Source organism: Theobroma cacao, chromosome 6 (assembly GCF_053813885.1).
Source record: "Theobroma cacao isolate CCN51 chromosome 6, ASM5381388v1, whole genome shotgun sequence".
Lineage (NCBI taxonomy): Eukaryota > Viridiplantae > Streptophyta > Magnoliopsida > Malvales > Malvaceae > Theobroma > Theobroma cacao.
In genome coordinates, this window is record NC_142644.1 from 28,754,478 (window position 1) to 28,767,514 (window position 13,037).

Below are 13,037 nucleotides of genomic sequence, written 5' to 3' on the forward strand. Positions count from 1 at the left end.
ATGTCTAAGTTAAGGAAAAATAAAGTTAGCTTTCCACCATGCTCTATGTCTCCTTATCTGCATTACCTATGTCTCTATTACCTATGAACAACAGGCTCATAACTAAGAGCAGTTGAATTATCTGTATTCTGCCCCCATATTAATTAGAAAAACAATAATCTGTAGCAATTTCATCTCTTTTAGGTGGAAAAAGTGGAAAAAGACTCGAGAAAATTATGTTGAGCAGTAAATTATCATTGTCTGAAAGAAACACTTTGTACAAAAAGAAGTCCACTTGTTTTTCTGGCAAAATTAGGGTGCTTGAAAAATCACCAATGTTAAAGTAACACATCATACCGGGTCAGGCAGCTAGATACAAAGACAGCAGTTATACAAATAATATCTGCCAAAAGTATCCCAGCTTCCATATCCACCATAGGTGCCCAAAGGCTGAAGCCCACATGTTGGCAGGACTCAGGGAGGACTCCTGCAACATATACTGATTAAGGCCATTGAAATCAACTTGTCTGAGGTCCAAATCTAATTTAATAAAATGCAGGAGATTTACTTTGACATGAATGGATGAGAAATTCATCTCTAGAATGACCATAAGCAGCCACATTACAAGATGATGCAACGAACAATAATTAAAATTAAAGCTTTTGATGAATAACAAATAGGCAAGACAACTACAGCATATTACTTTAATAAAGCCCTTGACAAATAAATTGTATTGGTTAAATCTACATTATGTAAAAACTTTCAAAATAAAAAAAATCTACATTATGCAAAGTACAGTTCATCTGCTATGGATTAATAACAGCAGATTTTCCATTGTAAGTGGGTAATAAGAAGCGAAGACTGAAAACTAACCTTCAAAGAAACTTTCAAGAAGGCAATGGGGATACAACTAGTAGCCAATATAAACTGCAGCATTGACTATGTAACAATCATCATTCTTATCTCCCATTTCTTCTACAAGCACACCACTTGAGCATATTAGTCCTCCATCCACAACTTCAACGTCCAAAATTTTTCCACTGTAAACAATGGGAAAAATGAAAACAAACAAACAAGAGACAGATAAGAGTTTTATAAATATTAATGCACACACATAGGCACATGCAAGGTTTCTATATCAACAAGTGATGGGACAGAAACATTTAGCAGAAGCAATAGCAAGGAGTTTGTAATTAATTCATTTCATGTGGGCACTCTCATTTGGTTTCCCATCATTCGCCAAATGTTAACCTTCAAACTCAATGAGGCAGAGTGATGCAACAAATAATAAGACACTTTACTGAAATAGAGGAAGAGCATTAAGCTGGACAAACAGAATAAATGCTTATTGAGAACAGATGTGTAATTTCATGCTTATGATAGAGGAAGAAGATCAATGGAAGAAAGGCATAGTTAAATAATAGTAGTAGTTAGAAGATGAGAAAGCGTTTGGATACATGTTAAATTTCAGATGGAGTAAGTCATACAATTTGGTCACTGAGCTCACGGGAAGAAGGGCTGTTGACTACTTAACTTCATGCTTGCATTATATTGGTCACAATTTGGTTATAATAGATTGCAATAGATTGATTTATACATTAAAAATTATAGATGCTTTAAATGTTAAATGCTATTAAACCAGTTAGCATCGAAGTTAGGTTAATGAAAATATATGCTTAAACCAGAACAGGGGAATTTCTGAAGGCCAACTGTGAGGTTACAAAGATCTTTGTACCCCTTTCTTCGATTCTTTCTTATTTTAAACAAAAAAAGATCACGGTTCCAAAAATAGAGGCGCCAACTTCAAGTAGTGGATACTCACTAAGGAAAAACAGACTTCACCCTCTCTATATCCAACGCCTGCTGGAGAGAATGAGGAACTCCTAACTTGATCAGTAGTTTCATTTGATCAAAAGAGACCCCAGGTATGGATCCTGCACGAGTTTTATATCATTATATCCAATGAAACAACATTCATAAGAGAGCAATATGCCCAAACTATTCATATCATTCAAGTTACAAACATGGAGAAGATCTTTATCAGTAAGCTGACTTTAAGAAGTCGAAATTTTTTGGCCATTGCTGGTCTCATGAGTTTAAAGAACACAAAAGAAAACAACACAAAATCCAGAATCTTTCTAATCTTACTGCACCAAGACTGAACTGCAATGCATAGACAGCAATTACATACCTCTCCTGAATGCAGGGATTGAATTAGAAGAAATTGCATCCCTGCAAGCCCTCATTGCTGCTGATGTAATATCTTGCCTGTTTCCATACAACAATTCAGAAAATTAACAGAAATGAATCTGTTTTTATCAGATTAAACCAAACAGGCAAAACCAAAAAAGTTTTTTTTTTTTTATCACATAAAGCGAACCCTGAAGAGCAAAGAAGACGAACCCATGTTGATCGTAACCAACACCCATCTCCACAAACAGAAGTTTCATGGCTGGGTTTGAGGTCTTGCTGGCAGTGCTTGTGCCTCCACTTTTCTCTGCTGCCATGGCTGCTGTAGCTATGATTGGGCGTTGAAATCTAGGACGGGTAGGAGGCTGGATGATAGGGAAAAGTAGTGACTTCGATGAAAGTGAAGGGTATGTTTTGGGAGCGAAGGAGACAGATCCAGTGGAAGTAAAAGATGGCAACTTTGAAACCAAGCAGATACTCATCTCGTCTTCCCCAACTCAACAGAACTTGGAGATTCGTGTAAATTCATCAAAAATTTCCCAATCATAATTACTTCTTTTATTTATCAAACTTATTTCTTTGACGTTGTGTGTATGTTTTTTAAAGGTTAAAATTGGGGTTAACAAAGTTATTTTAATTAATTGGAAAATCAATAATTGGCATGAAACTATTGATAAAAAAAAACCAATGAAAACAATGGAAATTATAACTTGAACTTTGTTATGGAGTAATAGAAATTGAGTTTAATTCAAAGTAAGTTTGTTTTGAATTGTTTGAGCTCATTTAATCATATTCCTAATTTGAGTTACTGTTTGCTAGGTGGATTAAACAGTAAAATTTTCATCTTTTTAAAAAATTTTACAAATGATACCCATCTACCAAGACAGAACCATTTACCCAAAACTGGATATGTAGATGAACAGCTTAATCAAAGATGGAAATTTCCAGGCCCATTAACTTCTCATCGGGATTTAGCTGCACACTCAAAATCCAGCCCAAAGCCTGTATTATTGTCAAATACTCAAATCCAAAAGCCCATGTTCCTCATCAAATACCCAGCTCAGCTAGCTTGTGCATTTTATAACAGGCAGCCATCAAAGCATTCTGCTGGTTTGGGGGCCGAATCCCAAATACAAAGATCCAGGAATTACGGAGGCCAGCAGTAAAACGCCAACTTAAAGCATGCATGTCCTTTTTGCATTAGTTGGTTAGTCAGTGTTCTTTTTCTTTTGGTTTTTTAAAGCTAACCAGGCGGGATAATTTAGGGGCCAGGGAGATTGCTGGTGGAATTCATTTTAAAGAAGAATCATTATTCATTAATATGATCCCCAACTAACTCTAAATAATGACCATTTACTGGAGAGGTTCCGTCTCCAATAACTGGACAGTCTCAATAGTAAAAGGGAATTCATGTTTAGATTGCTCTTTAACTTTCAATTATACATTAAAGTTTTACGCAATTTAAGGTTTCCCCCTGAATGATTATAACTTTCACATGCTGAAACACTGTGGTTAGCTCAAAGTTAAAATGGTTGGTGGTGCATCAAACCTTTTCAAGTTTCCACCAAAAGCAATGTCGCTGGCACAGTCATAGGTCCCCTCTTTGCGTTAACATCATCAAATTCTGACGAATCTTGTCAAACTCTGATTACAAAATCTCTAGGATACCAAGCTACGCTTAGAAACAAAACTACCCGATACACATTATAAAGATTTTATAGTTACTTGGTTGCTTGTCATGTTTCGGTTGTCTTAGTCACAAAGATCTTTTTTGGTTGAAGCAGTAGCATCAAAAGCACTCTATAGATATATTTCATTGAGAGAAGTATGACTCGAGAAGCCATGAACTATTTACAATGCCGGCTGACTCAAGGGACAAGCACTAGCCATATAGATAACACGGTATCCTCATCCGATAAAAGATGTTAAAGCCAGTTTATGGGAAGCTGAAATTTCAGTTTCAATCGGGTTTCAAAGTAAGAGCTGGCATTACGGGTTTGCTGTAGAGTGAGACGAGGGACAGAAGAAAATTTTAATGGTAGTAGTTCCATTTCACATTAGTTATGCACTGGAATAAATTGAATGTGTGGATAAATAGCAGCTGGCATTGTATTCATAAACATGATTGTTCCTTTATCTTTACAACAAAAAAACTGGTAGCGGATTCTGGAGCTGAGTTTGCTACAGAGATTAGCAAGTTGTAGACCTGCAAATAAATTTTGGTTGTTGCTGGCTTTGGCATTGTACATGGCACGATCTGGCTTTGTCTCTCAGCTCTTGGAAAGCCCTCATCGTTTCAACATCAAACCCTCCAGCGAACTGTCAATAAACAAAAGGTTTTAAAGAGTGTTGCCCTTCTCAATGCCGACAAAAGCAAACTTAATAGGAATTAATGAGAATGTTAACCTGGTGTACACGGAATGCAAATCTAACGCCTTGAACAATCAGCTCCTCTTCTTCAGGCCCACCACCAACTGCTTCGAGCTCCGCAGATACTCTTCTCATGTACTTCATTGCTAATTTCACTGACGCAAGCTTGATCTGCCATCATTTATTTGCATTATCAATGAGTTAACAAACACCAAAGGCTGCAATAAATGGAATACAGGGACTAGCGAGTCTGTAAAAACACGCATCTCATTAACTTGCATTACTGCCACTACATAACAACTTGTTTGTGAAAGCAGACTAATAAAGAGGATGAATTTTGTAGTAGCAATGGCTTTTAGATTAAGATCTCAATAAGTTCATAGAAGTTTCGCGTCTACTCGAGACACTATGTAAAGAAAGCATTGTCCACCCCAACATTAGTGACTAGTACAATATGCTGTGGCATAATCGGTCTGGATTGTGATTCCGATTCTCTGCCTTTCCCATGAATCCCAAGTAAAACGTGGAAGCAAACAAGCAAATACGTTTAGAGATCTGGGAGTTCACATGTAGGCATGCACGCATGCGCGTGGAAAATGAGAAGTAAAATCTAACCTTCCTTTTGTCACCTAGCAAACACTAGTTAGAATATAATAATAAACATAGTAAACAGTATCAAAACAATACATATTTGCCCTTCCAAGATCCGAAAGCAAGATTAATTAAATAGACCACCTAAAATCTATCACCAAATTGACTAATGGAATTTTAAGAATGATGGGTGCTTTCTATCATGACAATTAAGAAATAAACAAAAGGTCATAGTCTTACCAAATTTACATTCTTTACTAATAAATTATGTGTAAATTTTTTGTATAAAACAAGTTGGTTGAATTAATTAGATTACCTGGCTAACAATTCCAGTTTCAAGCATCCAATCCATAGGAATTTGAAATCCTTTGTATCTCTTTGTAGCAGATTCTCTCATTCGTGAGAGATTGTAAACACCATGCTCCAGCCTGCCATTATCATATTAATAGCAGATTCAGAACAAACCGATAAGAAGCAAGTAACAGAGAAAGAGTTTACAGATAAAACAAGGAATATATACTTTTCAAGTAGAGCTTGCATCTTTTTGAGAGCCGGACCACAGGGTTGCCGGGCATCATCACGAAACAATGAAGCCTCGGATTCAAGTTTCTTGAGATCACAATATCCAAATGCCGCCTCGCGCAATGCATCCGCCTTCTGCTCTGGCCAATCGAAATGTTTCAACACCGCTCTTTCATCCACCTAAATGAAGAACAAAAAAATTAATCATCAAAACAAAAATCCTCGAAAAAGGAAAAAACCACGGCAAAAATCAAATGGAAAAGAAAGAAAAAAAAGTACCAAGTAAGAGAGCTCATCATCTAGCCATTTAACAAAAGGAACAACATCCTCTATATCTGTAAATGCAGCATTCTCAACTTCTTTGATCAAGAATCTTATGAAGTCTCCTTGTGTTTCTACATCTGTCTTTATCTGCATCAATCACAAAAGACCACATTAACTTCCAGAAACCCATCACAAGTACATAACAAAGCTTAAACAATTAACATTAATCAAACTGAAGATACAATAATCTCGCAGTTATTAGTCACTTAGTAGTAGATTCTGGTTATTACTCTTCTCTGAGCTAAGAACAAAAGGTGCCAAATTTGTACGATTACTATTTGAAATTCAAACTAGTTGGGCCTGAAATTTAAATTCCAAAAATTATTCTGTGAAATTTGCCACTTATATTTATTAAAATTACACCCTCTATTTTTTTTATTTTTAAATATTTCTATATACTTTTCTAAAATTCCTTCGTCGAATCTAAATGCTGTCTTATCTAGCAAGAAATAAATTAAATATAAAAAAGGCAATAAATTCACGGAGGACCAGTCACTCGTCACTGACACAAAAACCACACTGTCCATAGTGGCATTATCGTAAATAATTATAACCGGAAACCGAAACTCACCGCGAGCAAATGAGTTGACCGATTCTCAATCTCTCCAATCATATCCCTCGCGTTAGCGGTTGCCGGTAAAACCTCCGGCACGCTACAGCCACCGGCCTCTCTTTTCGAGTCCCTCCGCATAAGCGAGTGATAAAACTCTACGACCTCTGGAACTCTCCTCACTTTCGCCGCAATCGCCCTCATTCCCTTCGGAGGTGGAGGCGGAGGTGGCGGCGCAATAGCTTTTATCGGAGGTGGTGGCGGAGGAGGAGGTGCAACTTGCTTCACTGCTGCTACTGGTGCCGGAGGTGGCGGCGGCGGTGGTGGAGGAGGAATTTGCTTCTCTGTAGAATCAGAGGAGCTAATAGATGACGTCGATGATGAGGGTGATGATGATGAAGGTCTCGGCGGTGGTTTTGGGACCCTTGGAACACGAGATCTGATATTAACAAGAGTCGAGTCAACGAGTTCCTCCGAGTTACACCTCGAGTGTCTCGGTCTCTCAGTCTCAAATTCCTCTCTTTTAAACTCCAAGCTCTCGACTTTCTCATTATTCAAAGTACTAACAACAACGGCGTCCGTACATTTACTATTATTTCTCTTCAAATTCTTAATCAAATTTGACTTCACACTAACTTCCACTAACCCTTGATATCTCTGCGAAGAAGAAAGTAAATCGTCGCTTTCCACCGTAATCTCCGCTTTACTGTTACGATCAGAATAAGACAACACCGTTTTCTTTAGCTCCGCTATTTCTTCCTCCATTTCTCTCACTTTTTTCTCGCTCTCTTTCCTCTCTTCTTCAATCTTTTCCTTCATTTCCTCTACCTCTGTTTTCAACGTCTCGTTTTCGTTTCTCAAATTCTCAATCTCTTTCGAAGCTCGTTCCAGCTCCGCATTTATGGCTACGATCTCGTTTTCCAGCACAGGAACAATGGCAACCGATTCTTTTAAAAGCTTGTGCTCGAGAAGCTCTGTTTTCAGCCTGGACTCTCGCTCTCTCAACTCTTCAACCAATCGGAGGAGTTCGGTGACGTCAGGTGGACGAGGCTGGACTTGAGCTGAGGATCGCGGGAAGTAAACGCCAAAGGAACGTGAAAAGACAGCTTTCTGGGAAGTGTTGTTCTTGTTACCCGAGCTCGGAGATGGCAATGGTGGTTTAGGGGGAGTTTCGTGCTTCGGGTTTGCAGGTGATTTTTGCAAACCCATTGCCAATCTTACCTTACCAGCCACCATGATAAGCTGAGTTCCTGCTTTCTTTTACTATCTCTGGTTTCGTTCTAGGGTCCTCTAATTTGTGATCTGTAAGAAGGGGAAGGGATACAAAAAACAGCCCTTTGTCTGTTTGGTTTTCAGACCGTGAGGTCTTAAACTTGGGAGTTTGTGAAAATTTGAGTAGCAGAAAGAAAAAAAAAGAAAAGAAAAGAAAAAAGAACGTTAAAAAGCTAGATACTCGAGAGTTTTAAGAGAGGGAACCAAGTCTAAACTAAAGAGGCAAACATTAAAGGCACAAACATCGAGGAACGGTCTTCTCTCCTGGATCCGGTTTGAAAAAACAAATAAATTAAAAATTAAAAAAAAGAAACATTTTAAAAAATAACTCTGAAATATTATATGTTTTAAAAAATAATTTTTTTTATAATTTTAATTATTTTTAATTAAGTTAGACAAAATTACTCTTAACAAAAATTTTTTATATTAAGTGCATATGATGTTACATATCATACATACGATGTTACACGCTATGAACAAAAATATATTATATACTATGTATTAAACATCTTTATATGAAATGCACATGATATTACACTCTATGCATATGATGTTGCACGTTATGTTAAAAAATGTTATTGTTATATGTCATATATAAAAACATATTACACGTTATGTATAAAAATATATTACATATCATGATTAAAAAAAATTATTACACATAATGTTGAAAAAATATTATTATTACATGTCATGTTTAAAAAAATTCTGTTATACTTTAATGTCTAATATATTATTATTACTTATGAACTAAAACTTCAAATCTTTTAAACTCTCTTTATTTTTTTTTTACTATTTGACATCGATTAAAATGTTTTCAACATGTTTTCAAAAATCAAAACATAATTTTTCTTATTTAAAACACTTATTTCAACTAAAAATCAAAAAAAAAATTCTTTAATATCCTAAGTTTATAAATTTCAAATTCATAAGTTTTTTGGTATCTAAGTTCCAAATTGATTCAATTAAAAACTATTTCAAATATTTGTGATCATTTTTACTATTTTAGTTTCATTTAAAACACTTAAAAATCAAATTCTGTAAACAATCACTCACTCTAAATACATCAAAATCATCGCTCAATGTCTTAAAAAGTATGAGAGAGAGAAATATGAAGCACAATAGATAAATATTGAAAAAAAATCGATAAAATTAAAAAGAGTTGAATAATAAGAAAAAAATCCAAAATCAAAGACAAAAATAAATAAAAATTATGATTTATGATTTAATTTATTTAAAATGATTTCAAAGATATTTTTATTAAATTATAATTAAATATGACTAAAAATAATTGATTTTATTTTGATGAATATTTTTAAAATCAAGTTACGAAACATTTTCTTATAATTTTTTGAAAAAAGGAATTCAATTTTTTTACATTATTTAATACATGAAAATATATATAAAAAAAAAGGTCATACTCGCGATTAGAGCACGACAAATGTAACCTACTAAAATTGTCCGTATCTAAATACAGTGTTTGTTCTGTTTTTTCTCTGCTTTTACTTGTAATTTTTTAGCGGCTTTGATTTGAAAGTGAAACTCAGAGGGAGTTAATTCCACTCGCAGTTTGACGAGCGTGGATGCCATACTAGACGCTTGTACACATTATTGATTAGAGCGTGAAAAGCGCGTGGGGGTTTTCGGGTGTAATGAAGTAAACATGGAGTTTTCGTTCAGGGGATGATGAGTATAATCAAATTGACAAAGAAACAGTGCCAAATTTTGGAAACTAGAAAGCTCCTTCCAACGGTCGGCTTAATTGAACCCTCACATCTATTTTCTCACCATTTTCTCGCCTAAAGATAAAAACTTATCTTGCTTTTTTTTAAAAAAAAAAAATATTTTAATAAAAATAAATAAATTTTAATATCACTTATCATGTATTTACATTTTAACTCAATATACATACTTAATAAATAAAAAAAATCTTTATTTATAAAATTAAGATTTATCTTTTTTTTTATTAACGTAATTTCAAAAACACAAATAAGATAATATTAGTACTACTAAAAGATGTGAAGCTTTCAACCTCGTTTATATTAATTTCATAATAAAAAGAAACTGTGAAGGAAGGAAAAGGCACGAGCATTTGGCTTAATCAGTGCTTTTCAAAAAAAAAAATTGACTTAATCAGCTCTCTAGGTTGCTAGATAGGGACATGTGGTTATGACTTTACCAGACACACTATGATCTTGAGTAAGAGTTAGTCAAAGCAAATAGGTCTATCTACTGCCAAATTATGTAGTTACGATCATTTGAATGAAAAGATTTGGATAAAGGGCATTTCGAGGTCTATGCCATGACAAAGATGGTACCATATGAATTATTCTTAAATGCAGGTTTATGAAGAGGGATTAGTGATCCATATATACGTGAAAGTCAAGCTTAAGGGAAGCATTAATCTTGTCCTCGATTGAACTTTCTTCATGGTTCCTCCACCCATCAAAATTGACATGTTATTTATTTCGTTTAATTAAAGTCATTGTTTGTTGTTTTTAGGGGCAATGTTGTTAGGTTTCCTTTACTCTCTCGATCTCTCTCTTCTTTATTTTCAAAGTATTTACAAATTTCGGGTGCACTCTAATTAACGGAAATTGCTTGAAAATTTGACTAACATAATTAAACATACTAATTCGTTCTTGAGACTAATAGGCCAATTAACGTGACTAAACTAATAGAGAGGGATTGATCAATTACTTCAATCAAGGCCGGGTTTACTTGTAATAAGGAGGATAGGCCTTAATTCTAGCAAAGTCCGGAGAGATGAAGCCTGTGAAAATTTTCATATGTATATATATGAACATGTTAAGGTCCGCAAACATTATGACAAACATCAAAAGGGAAAAAGGTGGCCATGGTGAAGTAAATGCATTTGGGGACCATTAATGATATGAATTTAATTACAGATTATATTTCTTAAAGAGTGAACATATCCAATGTATGTTAAATCAAATGTTGTTTTCGAACATATAAATCAAGGCTAAACGGTCAGTGAAAGTGATCCAAAGTTGGGGATTTCTCCTTATTGATGTTTCCAGATATAATTTATGCTACAAAAATATATTTATAAATTCTAATACTACAATTTTCTTCAGGTTCACTCTGACCTCTTTTTCGACTAGAGGTTTGCTTTTTAGGTGTGGTAGTTACAAAGATTTGTCTCCTTCACTAAAATGAGACGTGGATGATTACTGAGAATTGGAATTGCATGGCTGACACATCGCTTTCAATGGAAAATGCTAATGGGTGATGCTTAAATATATAGTGCCCATTAACAGATCACTCTGATCTGTCTGATGAGATTTTGTGTTTGCGTCTGCTATGATAATTAAAACCGGCAAAGAGGAGCCTTGTTAGCTGTGATCGATGGGCAGCTGCATGCTTAGGGATGCTTCTGACGTTGACCCGAGACGAAACGCTTTTGACACCTTCTCTTTGCTTAGCTCTTTTGCATTCAATTTGCTTAGGGCATAGTCTGGGAACTGACCTGATCGATCACCAGGTCATGAATACGACTTAAAGGCGTATGTTTAATTGGGTACACATTCCACAGAGATATATAACATACATAAAATTCACATACACCCACATATATACATGCATGTAATATATATAGCAAAGAGAAATATCAGTGTAACTTGTTCTTCAGGGAAAGAAAAATACTGACAAATTATATGCACCAATTAAGGCACGAACATCTTTTGTTAAGTATTCACGAGGAGCCAAAAGGGTTTATTTATAGATATGTAGCACATGACTTTTGCTAGCTGGATTCAATTAATTAAATAGATGTACATATAAATGTGGATAGAGTACTGAATAAATGTTGATAGGGTTTTTGTTCAATCTGAAATTTTCTTATTGTGATTATTTATTATCTGTGTATAAGACCAAGTTTTATAAAAAAGAAAAAGGCAAGATTAATTCAGAATATATGGAGTGTATGTGTGTATATACATACACACGTCTTTTTTTTCTAAATTCTCTACCAATGGAACTTGATATCTTTTTTTTTTTAATTATATACTTAACTTGTCTTTAAATTGTGTAGTCTTGGTTACCATGAGATTGAGAAGCAATTAGTATTAAAAGGGCTAAGGTATTTGTTAATTTCCAGAGAGTTCAACACCTTCAAATCGACAAAACAATCATGGCATCCTAATTAACTTTGACTTCGATCTTGTTTATGGCAGTGCAGAAGCTGGCTGACAATCACCTACCTGTGGCTTAGCTAGCATATATATATATATATATATACACACACTCTCTCCACTAGGTAGATCCAACAGCTCTTTGGTGATAGTTGTCGTGATTACTTCCCTCTCCCAAGTTGGGAAAACTTTGTAATCACCCTCACGCTCTGGGCCGAGAAGTCACCACGTAAAATTAATACACTTGAATCATAATAAAAGAATTCATCGTTATTTCTTGCGAGGAGGTGGTGAAACATAACAAATGGAGTGAAATTAATGTGAGGAGCGACCGATATCTAGGAAAGCATGAAAGGAATGTAACAAGATGCTGAAATGAAATGAGTAAATGAATGTGGTCCTAATTTTGGGAGCCTTTTCCCCTCATATCATAGGATATTTTGCTTCGTGCAAAGGCCGGTTTCACATGCAGAGGCCAACGAAGCATGAGTTAATGTACATCCTTCCCATGGGGCTCCCCTCGACCTGTTAACATGGACATTTGTCTCTAAAAATGGAGTAGGGTTTTGGGTTTCCCCTTTTGGGTTGCCTAGAGGGGGGCCAACTTGTCGCATGCTATGAGCCTACGACTAAGACATCAACCTTTCAGTGAGGATATATGTACATAATTCAATATTGGCCACTTTGAGCTATTTAGAAACATTCTGATTGAATTTGTAGTTGAAATATTTTTGTTTTTGTTCTCTTTTTTAATAGTTTGATAGGACTAACTAAGATTCAGCTTAAAATTATTTAGTAGCTAGTAATATAAAGGTAGGGCATAAATAATCACCTGACAACATAAAGTTGGGAAAACCTACATGATCTCGGCCTCAAACCTTTTCCCTGGGTGCAATGCCTAATGTCCCACCTTTTCCACTGTTCGTTGGATTGTTAACTCAGATATAAATTCTTAATAAATTGCCTTTTTGGCTCAAAAGAAATTTCTTGGATGATTAATTACTTGGCAGAATTCAAATTCATAAAGTATTTGAAATCACTCTCTATACTAAATTTACAACAAAAAAAATAAAAAGTACATGTAT

General features: G+C 35.0%; 2 protein-coding genes across 3 annotated transcripts; both read right to left on the reverse strand.

Moving 5' to 3' along the window:
- Positions 1 to 204: 204 nt before the first annotated feature.
- On the reverse strand, positions 205 to 2,745 carry LOC18596713 (50S ribosomal protein L34). Of its 2 annotated transcripts, none has more exons than XM_018123634.2 (5): positions 2,383 to 2,743; positions 2,171 to 2,247; positions 1,802 to 1,913; positions 853 to 1,019; positions 205 to 466 (listed from the first exon to the last, which is right to left on the reverse strand). In XM_018123634.2, the coding sequence occupies exons 1-4, from the start codon at positions 2,649 to 2,651 to the stop codon at positions 890 to 892; spliced, it is 588 nt and encodes a 195-aa protein (XP_017979123.2). In that variant the 5' UTR covers positions 2,652 to 2,743; the 3' UTR covers positions 205 to 466; positions 853 to 889. The 2 variants fall into 2 exon arrangements, with proteins under 2 accessions (XP_017979123.2, XP_007025420.3); XM_007025358.3 differs by having other exon boundaries at positions 254 to 478; positions 2,383 to 2,745.
- A 1,474-nt stretch (positions 2,746 to 4,219) lies between these two features.
- LOC18596714 (Tetratricopeptide repeat (TPR)-like superfamily protein) lies at positions 4,220 to 7,939 on the reverse strand. Its single transcript, XM_007025362.3, has 6 exons — positions 6,548 to 7,939; positions 5,932 to 6,063; positions 5,651 to 5,832; positions 5,447 to 5,558; positions 4,576 to 4,710; positions 4,220 to 4,488 (listed from the first exon to the last, which is right to left on the reverse strand). The coding sequence occupies exons 1-6, from the start codon at positions 7,760 to 7,762 to the stop codon at positions 4,360 to 4,362; spliced, it is 1,905 nt and encodes a 634-aa protein (XP_007025424.3). The 5' UTR covers positions 7,763 to 7,939; the 3' UTR covers positions 4,220 to 4,359.
- Positions 7,940 to 13,037: the final 5,098 nt, after the last annotated feature.

Coding starts and splice junctions, on each gene's coding strand:
- LOC18596713 (XM_018123634.2), bottom strand. CDS start 2,651: ATGAGTATCTGCTTGGTTTCAAAGTTGCCATCTTTTACTTCCACTGGA. Junction 2,248..2,382: donor GTTGGTTACGATCAACATGG/GTTCGTCTTCTT, acceptor GTATGGAAACAG/GCAAGATATTACATCAGCAG. Junction 1,914..2,170: donor AATCCCTGCATTCAGGAGAG/GTATGTAATTGC, acceptor AAACTCGTGCAG/GATCCATACCTGGGGTCTCT.
- LOC18596714 (XM_007025362.3), bottom strand. CDS start 7,762: ATGGTGGCTGGTAAGGTAAGATTGGCAATGGGTTTGCAAAAATCACCT. Junction 5,833..5,931: donor ATGATGAGCTCTCTTACTTG/GTACTTTTTTTT, acceptor TTCTTCATTTAG/GTGGATGAAAGAGCGGTGTT. Junction 4,489..4,575: donor TTGCATTCCGTGTACACCAG/GTTAACATTCTC, acceptor GTTTATTGACAG/TTCGCTGGAGGGTTTGATGT.